This window comes from Perognathus longimembris, chromosome 1 (assembly GCF_023159225.1).
Source record: "Perognathus longimembris pacificus isolate PPM17 chromosome 1, ASM2315922v1, whole genome shotgun sequence".
In the NCBI taxonomy this organism is placed as follows: Eukaryota; Metazoa; Chordata; class Mammalia; order Rodentia; family Heteromyidae; genus Perognathus; species Perognathus longimembris.
The window spans coordinates 5402733-5411792 of record NC_063161.1 but is presented as its reverse complement, the minus strand read 5'-3'; the positions used below and the strand labels follow the sequence as shown (position 1 = coordinate 5411792).

At 63.4% G+C, this 9060-nt stretch overlaps 1 protein-coding gene across 1 annotated transcript; it reads left to right on the top strand.

The window, feature by feature from the left end:
• Positions 1-318: 318 nt before the first annotated feature.
• On the top strand, positions 319-9005 carry Csdc2 (cold shock domain containing C2). Its single transcript, XM_048354720.1, has 4 exons — positions 319-368; positions 6369-6664; positions 7111-7233; positions 7446-9005. The coding sequence occupies exons 2-4, from the start codon at positions 6489-6491 to the stop codon at positions 7606-7608; spliced, it is 462 nt and encodes a 153-aa protein (XP_048210677.1). The 5' UTR covers positions 319-368; positions 6369-6488; the 3' UTR covers positions 7609-9005.
• Positions 9006-9060: the final 55 nt, after the last annotated feature.

The following is a 9060-nucleotide window of genomic DNA, read 5'->3' as shown; positions in this document are numbered from 1 at the left end:
CTCCGGACGGACGGACGGACAGACAGACGGACGGACAGACAGACCGACGGACAGAAGGACGGACAGGCTGCCACCCCCCGGGGGCCCCAGCGCCCCACCGCGGCCGCTCCCGCCCGGCCTGACGTCAGCAGGAAGGCGTGCGTGAGTGAGTGAGTGGGGGGCGGAGGTGCCGCCCGCGCGCGCGCGCACCGCACACACACACACACACACACACGCACGCACGCACACGCGCGCCGCACGCACGCGCGCGCGCAGCCTCGTCCCGACCTGCCCGCCGGCGGCACGCACCAGCCAGGCGGAGCGCGGCCGCCCGCAGAGGCCGCGCCCGGACCCCGCGCCCGGACCCCGCGCCCGCCCGCCCGGGCGAGGTAAGCGGCGGCAGGTGGGGGCCGGGGCAGCCCGCGCGCGGGAAGCCGCCTGGGCGGGCGGGGGGCGGGCGGGGGGCGCGGGGCGCGGGGCGCGGGGAGGGGGGGCAGGACCGGCCCAGCCCCACTTACCCAGAGAGGATGGGATGGGGGCCCCGGGCGCAGCGCCCCGCGTGGGAGCGCGTCTGTCTGTCTGTCTGTCTGTCTGTCCGGGACTCAGGTCTAGAACAGCAGATGCCGGCCAAGCAGCCACCTCCTGTGCGGGGTGCGGGGTGCGGGGTGCGGGAGGCACAGGACCAGGGTGGCTGTGCTCTCCTGGAATCTAGGCTGGAGCTGGGGAGGGGCAGACAGACAGACCCCCCCCCTCCGACACCCCACCCCTCGCCGGCCTCTGCCCCCCCTCCCGCCCCCCGTGGGATGGGAAGGACGGTGTCAGGTGGCTGGACAGGTGGGGCTCCATGTTGTCTCCTCCTGCCCGCCCTGCCCTCCACCTTCCGGGCTGGCTCTGCCCTCCCCTCTCCCCAGGGCACTGGGGGGACCAACCCCGGGGGGGGGGGGCCCTGGGCTGCGGGGACCCAGGCCCCTGGCACCAGGTGGCCGGGTGGAGATCACATAGAGACAGCAGGTTCCTGCCAGCCTGCGGGCTCTTCCCGGGGGTAGGGGAGGGTGGGAGCGGGGGAGAGAGGGGGACCAGGCGAGAACGACAATAAACAGAACTGTCACAGCTGCTGGGCTGGGGGAGGGGAGGAGGAAGCGTGCCTGGTGGGAGGTGGGCGCCCTCTCTGAGAGCCTGGCACGGTGCCCCCCCCGGGCACCGTGCCCTCCAGTTGGGGGGGGGGCCTCTCCTTGGGAAGGAAACAAGTGTTTCCAGACACTTCCTCCACTGCCGTGGGGCGGGGGAGGGGGCGGGCAGCCTGGTCCCCAAACCTGACTCCATCCCAGAGGCCTCCGGCCCTCCAAATTCAGAGCGTCCCCTGGTCCCCCCCTCACCTCCTGACCCATTTCCCTAGAGTCTTCCGCAGAAACATCCCTAGGCGCCCATTCTGATCGGGCTGCCCCCACCTCGAAGGAAAAGACAGGGGTGCGAAGCAGCAGGCGTCTTAGGGGCCCCGGAGGACACAGAGGTTCGTCCCAGACCTGGAGAACCAGTCTGGACCATGTTCATGGGGGCCCATAGGCCGGGGAGGGGGGCCCCCCCTGGATGGATGTGGGGGGCATACTCCAACCCTGAAAGCAGCAGGACTCCCCCCTCGCAGGGGACAGCCAGCAGAGGGCGCTCTGTGCCTGGGGGGGAGCCTCCGTCAGGCAACATGAGAAATAAAAGCAGAGTGGGGGGGTCATCATTGTCCCCAAACCCCTGAAGTAGTCCTCACAGGGCTGGGGGGCCGCTCCGCGTGGGACTGCCATCAGGGAAGCTCAGAAGGGGAAAGCGACTTGCCTAGGGTCACTCGGCCAGGTGGAGGCGGAGCTGCAATGAGGACCTGGCTCTCCCGGGACTACTGGGCCCTGCCCTCCTCCACCATCAATGCCCAAGGCCTGGGCATCGGCCTCGGGCAGCCTGGGCATAGGGCAAGAAGAGGGTAAAGGGTCTCGAATAAATAACCTCTAGCATTGGTTGGGGTAGCTCTCTCTCTCTCTCTCTCTCTCTCTCTCTCTCTCTCTGACACACACACGGTGTGGAGGGGGAGGAACGAGGAGTTTTAATTAGGTCATTTCCAGCTGCAGTGTATTTTAGGGCGTGTCGGGGGGAGGGGGCGCCAGGCGGGTGGCCCCTTTTCTCTGGTGGGCCAGGGTTGTTCTGTCCCCGTAGACCAGCTTCGATATCCAGCAAGGCCTGGGGTCCTGGGATCTCTGTTTCGGCAAAGGCTCCCCCCACCCACCCCAGGGGCCCCGAGGCTGGGATGGTTTTATTGGGGGAGTTGTTTTTAAGCTTTACAAAGTTAGAGTGACTCACCCAAGGTCACGGGCTGAGTCAGTGCAACACCAGAAATAGAACCCCAAATTGTGGTTCCCCCCCCACACTTGCTCCACACCCCTGCACCTCCTTCTCCGAGGAAACGTGGGGTTCTCCCTCTGTCTCCTGCCTGAAGCCCCAGCACAGAGTGTTGGAGCTGGGCTGTCCTGGGAGGGAATGACCAGCTTGGCTGGGGGCCACTCATCAACCTAAGATACCGCCCCCCCCAGCTCCGCCCCGCTCCTCCCTCAGCCCCAGGGCAGCCACCACGAGTCCATCTCACAGAGGCAGAGCCTTCCCTTCTCTGTGGAATGGGCACGCGTGTGGCAGTGGCGTGGGCTCGGATGGTGGGAACGCTCGGTGGACGGCAGCAGAGGCTGCTGTGAATCAGGACTGCCCACCCTACATTGGACTCGCATTGGTTTCTTCTCCCCCAGATTGGGGGCCTCCAAGGCCAGGCCTCCTTTGGCATCTGTGGTCTCAAGTGTAATTCAGTTACGTATGTGTTGTATGTAGGTGTCTTTTTGTTTTTTTTCTTTGCCAGTCCTGGGGCTTGGACTCAGGGCCTGAGCACTGTCCCTGGCTTCTGTCTGCTCAAGGCTAGCACGCTGCCACCTGAGCCACAGCGCCACTTCTGGCTTTTTCTGCTTATGCGGTGCTGAGGAATCGAACCCAGGGCTTCATGCATGCAAGGCGAGCACTCTACCGCTAAGCCACATTCCCAGCCCCTGTAGGTATAATTTTTGTTAATGGCTTATAGGAATGGTGACATTAGAAAATGTCACTTTGGGATATGCCCCCAGGTATATTTTTTGTTGTTGTTTTGCTTTATGTTTTGTGCTTGTCCTAAGGTTTGAACTCAGGGCCTGGGTGCTGTCCCTGAGCTTCTTGTGTTCAAGGCTATCACTCTACCACTTGAGTCACGGTGCCACTTCTGCCTTTTTTGGTAGTTAATTACTATGAGAGTCATACAGACTTTCCTGCCCAGGCTGGCTTTGAACCATGATCCTCACATCTCAGCCTCCTGAGTAGCTAGGATTACAGGCGTGAGACACTGGTGTCTGGCATGTGTGTGTGTGTGTGTGTGTGTGTGTGTGTGTGTGTGTGTTTCCAGTCCTGGGGCTTGAACTCAGGGCCTGCACTGTCCCTGAGCTTCTTTTGCTCAAGGCTAGCACTCTGCCATAAGCTACCTTCCCACCCCATGTGTTTGACAACCTCAAAGGAGCTGAGGCAGTGATACATCCAGCTGGAGACAAAGATGGAGCCCAGAGAGGGGCGGCCGCTTGTCCTGGGTCACCCAGCGCTGGTGGGTGAGCTGGCCTGCTGGCCTTCATCCGACCAGGCTCAGGAGAGGCTAAGGAACCGCCCTTTCCATGCCTTTCTCTGAGGGGACAGGGATGGTGGGGAGAAGGGGAGCAGAGCTCCCGCTGGCCCGGTCACCCGGTGCCAGGGCTGACTCACTGTCCAGTGCGCCACCGTCCTGTGACATCGTATCGCAGCCAGTGTGCCCTCCCAGCGGCCCGGACGGCTCTCCGCGGCCTCCCTGGCCTCGTGGCCATAGAAGCACGGGGCCTGTCAGGGACACGGGGGTGAGCCTGGCCGCAGAGCCGGACCTGAAGCAGCTGGCCGGGGGGAGAAGCACTCGACTGCTGGTTCTGGAGGCGGCCCCGGCCCCAAACCCCAAGTTCCTGCAAACGTTCTCAAAACACCTGGCTCTTGGCTTTGTTTGTCTTGTCTTAGTGCCAGTCCTGGGGCTTGAACTCAGGACCCGGGCACTGTCCCTTAACTTTTTTGCTCCAGGATAGCGAGTCACTGCTCCGTTTCTGGCTTTTTTTTTCCCTTGTAGTTGATTAGAGATAAGAGTCTCAGGGATGGGCTGGGAAGGTGGCTTGGCGGTAGAGTCCTTGCCTAGCATATATGAAGCCCTGGGTTCGATTCCTCAGTACTAGGTAAACAGAAAAAACCAGAAGTGGCACTGTGGCTCGAGTGGTAGAGTGCCAGCCTTGAGCACCAATGCCCAGGCCTTGAGTTCAAGTCTCAGGACTGGCAAAAAAAAAAAAAATCAAGAGCAATGCAGGCCTGACACAGAGCTTCACACGTCCTACTGAAGCTTCCAGAACGAGCCTGTCCTGTTAAATCCTGGCCCTCCTGGCCCGAGCAAACGCAGCACCTCACGAAGCTCAGTGCCCTCTGCAAAATGGAGCCTTAACGCCACCGGCCTCAAAGAGATGCTGCGGGAATTAGAAAAGCTGTGGGGTGGGAGGGGACGTCTGCCCCCCCCCCTTCATCCTGCCCTGTCTGGGGGAAGCAGACGCTCCTGTCCAGTGCTCCCCTGCCCAGAAGAGCCCTTGGCCCTCTTCATTCCGGGAAGGAGCCCTGGGAGGAAAGCCTGGCACCCTTCGGCTCCGAAGCCATCGGCAGGCCTGCCGTTCCTGCAGCTTCTCCCACCTGCCACTCCTAGAGCCATGGCGGGGAGGGGAAGGCAGAGAGGTGTCGTCCCCCCCCCCCCCCCGTGGCACTGTGACATTCCCACGGCCACCGCGTGCTTAGCCTGAGTGAGGCCTGGGAGCCCCAGCCTGGCAGCTGCTGGGAGCCTGCATCTCCCTGGCAACCGCTGGGGCTGGGCCCCGCCCCCAGGGCTCCCAGCATCCCACAGGGCCCAGCGCCACACCAGGCCCGGAGGCCAGGGCTACCCTGAGCCCCAGAGACAGGCGGTGGGGCTCTGTGCCTGCCACCTGCCTCTCTCTCCCAGCGGGGGTGGGGGGAGGGGAGGGCAGGCTCCAGGTACCCCAGACCTGGCACTGAGGACCCCCAAGGGGGGGGCATTTGGGGACCTTCCTACCTCAGCCCCACCCCACCTCTGTCTCTGCCAGTGCTGGGGCTTGAACCCGGGGCTTTGTCCTTGCTACGCAGGTGCTCTACCATTTGAGTCATCCCTCCAGCTGGATTTTCTCAAGTTTCTAGGCACGGGGCTGGGGTGACTCACACCTAGAAACCTCACTGCTCAGGAGGCTGAGATCTGAGGATCGTGGTTCGAAGGCAGCTCAGCAGGGAAGTCCAGGAGACTGGCGTGTACGGAAGCAGAGGTGTGCGCTGGACAAGGCCCGCCGCGTGGGCCGCCCGTGGGGCTGTTTGGCACGCGGAGCCAGCTCCCTCCCACCCAGCCGCAACCCTCCAGCCTCATTTGGAGAGGGGGAAACTCCCGTCCACAGCACAGAGCGGAGATGGGGTGACCGCTCAGGACCGGGCCACAGGCTCGGGGCGGGGAGCCCGGCTGGCCCTTCTGCAGCCCGCACACCTGCCTGTCACGGAAGCACTGCGGATGGCCTTCCTTTATTTCTATCTTACTTGTTTTTATTTTTTTTTTGCAGTCCTGGGGCTTGAACTCAGGGCCTCATGCTCTCATTTGACTTTTTTGGCTCAAGGTTGGTGTTTTACCGCTTGAGCCATACCTCTACTTCAAGTTTTTTTTTGCTGGTTAACTGGAGATAAGTGTCTCAAGGATTAGTCTGCCTGGGCTGGCCTTGAACCATGATCCTCCGTTCTCAGCCTCCTCAAGGGTGAGTCACTGGCGCCCATCCACCTTGCTCTTGGACTATTCTGCCCAGACTAGCTTTGAACCATGATCCTCTAGAGCCCAGTGTCTTGAGTAAGTTAGGATTACAGGCACAAGCCACCCGCCAGAACCCCGGCGACTACCTTCCCCGAAGTCACCAAGTTGAAGGTGACAAAGCTGGGATTTGAACCCGAGGCTGTGAGTTTGAAACAGCTGATACTTAGGCCAAATCCTAGCCACCCTCCATCCACTCTCTGGCCCTTAGAGTTAGGGAATTCACTACAAGCTGGAAGGACTGAGTGGTTTTGTGTTGCCTTACTGGAGTGTTGGGATTTGAACCCAGGGCCTCACACATGCTCTTCCAAGCCTCCTGTCTTTCTGGTGAGGATACCGAGCCAGGGAGACGCCATGGGTGGCTTGGGGTAAGGCTGTCGGCGGTGTCCGGGGCTGTCTGTCCCCTGGCTGTACTTTGCTGTGTCTCTCCCCTCTGCAGACGGAGCCTGTGGCTGGCGAGGCTGAGCAGGGCCAGGCCGGGCCCTGCCTGCAAGGACACCCAAGCCCTTCACCGGCCCCCGAGCCCCAGAGGCCCCCAGGCTCTCCCGAGGGGCTCGCCATGACGTCAGAGTCCGCGTCACCGCCCGTGGTCCCGCCCCTCCACTCCCCCAAGTCTCCCGTCTGGCCGACCTTCCCCTTCCACAGGGAGGGCAGCAGGGTGTGGGAGAGGGGGGGCATCGCTGCCCGGGACCTGCCCAGCCCTCTGCCCACCAAACGGACCAGGACATATTCAGCGTGAGTACCTCAGACCTTTCTGCCAGGGGTGGATTAGAAACACCACCCTCCCGATCTCAGCAGCCGACTGAGGATCACCGGTTATGGCGAGGGCTGATCGCCCCATGTCCAAGACCCGGCCAGGCGGAGCAGATGCTTTAGGAAATGACAAGAAAACGAGAGTGAGGTGTGAGGAATGACAGGGCACAGCTGGGGACATGGCGAGGGCACAGCTGGGGGACTAGCCAAGGCTGGAAATCGCTCCCTCGGAAATCTTACCAGAAGAATCCATGTAAGCCCCGACAAGCTCAAGAAGGGAGGGTAGGAAGCAGAGAAGGTTCTGGCAAGGAGGCCAGAGCCGCCTTTGCTGCGCAGCCTGGGGCAGCAGCCGCTCGGTCTCTGGTTTGGGGGTGACGATGGGTCAAAGGTCCCCAGGCCACAGCTCGCTCCCCCGCCCCGCTCCCCAGGACAGCCCGAGCCTCGGCCGGCCCCGTGTTCAAGGGCGTCTGTAAGCAGTTCTCCCGCTCACAAGGCCACGGCTTCATCACCCCCGAGAACGGGTCTGAGGACATCTTCGTGCACGTGTCTGAGTGAGTCCCGGCGGTGGCCCCTGGGCGGGGCCCGGGGACCTTTCCAGCTCCTGGCCTATCAGCGGGCTAGAGGGGCGGGCCTAGGCCTGTCCCCGCCCAGCCCGCTGTCAGAGCAGAGTCCCCATCCCCCATCGTCTAGACCAGCCGGGCTGCCATGGGACCCGGGGGCCCCACCTGCTGCTAGGCTGACCCCCTCTCTCCTGCCCCCCCAGCATCGAGGGGGAGTACGTGCCGGTGGAAGGTGACGAAGTGACCTACAAGATGTGCCCCATCCCGCCCAAGAACCAGAAGTTCCAGGCGGTGGAGGTGGTGCTCACGCAGCTGGCTCCGCACACCCCCCACGAGACCTGGTCCGGCCAGGTGGTAGGCTCCTAGGCTGGGGTGCCACGTGGAAGGGCAGGCAGCAGCTGGCTGTGCACCCCACGGTGCTGCTGACCACCCCCCACCCCAGGCGGCCTCAGTGCGCTTGTCTGTCTGTCTGTCTGTCTGTCTGTGCTCGTGGCTGTGACTGTGTGCTGCAACCTCCCGTGACCCGTGATGAAGTGAGCCAGGAGCTGGACGGGCTTCTCCCTCTCGCCCTGCCATGTACACGCAGGGGCGCCTTCGGCCCCCCGTCCACGGTCCACGATCTGACTGAGCCTCTGGGAGCCCGTGTCAGGCTCGTGGGGACTCGTAGAGACCCCTTCGGTATGACCGTACCCCTTCCGGCTTCCCCCAGTCCCGGGCCACACTCTGCCTATGCTCCTGTCCCCTGCCCCGGGCTGGGGTCTCTCCGGTGCTCGGGGGACCCTGCCCTCCAAAATCCAGGCCAGGGAGGGCTTTGTGGAAGCTTTGGGCCTCGGGCAGGGGAAAGAGGGCGAAACATGGGGTGGCGTGGCCCCCCAATGCATCGCTTTCAGTGCATTGGCGAGGCAGGAAAGAGGTGCCCAAGGGCGGGACCTGGGGGTCCCCCTGCGGCTGGCTGGTCCCCGTCCATCAGCCTGGCAGTGGCTCTGTGAGTCCCCAGAGCTGGGCCGCAGGAGCCGAGCTCCATCCTCCTCCCACTGGGGCGGAGCCACCCCTCTACCTGACCCCAAACCCAGTGGACAGCGCAGCGGGCTGACGTCCCCACAGGCGAGACCCAGCACCCAACAGACAGCCCTCAGCCTGGGGGACCAGTGCCAAACCCAGTCCCCCCTCCCCCTCCCCCCCGCCATGGTCCTTATTCTGTCCTTCCAGTGTGGCCGTCCCTGTCACCTGGCGTCCCTCCGGCGTCAAGATACGTGTGGTGTGTGCCTATCCCGGCCTGGGGAGCCAGGAGGGGCCCTGGCTCCCACATTCTCTGATGAGAGCCCATTACCTGGTGGTTGGGGGGGGGATACATGGGGTCAAAGGCACAAGGAAGGCCCTGCCAGGACAATGACCTCTGTGAGACCCATCTGCAAGCAGAATTGAAGGGAGCAGTGGCCTTGCAGGGACCCTCGGGCAGCACCCAGCTGGGGCTGGCTCATCCTGCCCCTGCCCCCCGTGTCCACCACACAGGCTGGGACCCCAGATCTCCTGACAGGCTCTGGGTGCCCCCCCACCCCACCCCCCTACTGTAAGCTAGGCTTTTCCGGCCAGGCCTCCCCCTGGGGAGCAGGCTGAGGTGACATCCGCGCAGGTGCTGCCTGAGGGGCCGGGGGCGGCAGGCCCCCCCTCCGCTCCCGGAAACCCTCCCAGGCCCCCAGCCACGGACCCCCACCACCTTCCTCACACTGGCAATAAACTCAACTGTGACCTACTCCGGCCCACGGCTGTCCATCTGTCTGTCTGTTCCCAGGGAGGGAGCTGGGGAAGAGGATGAGG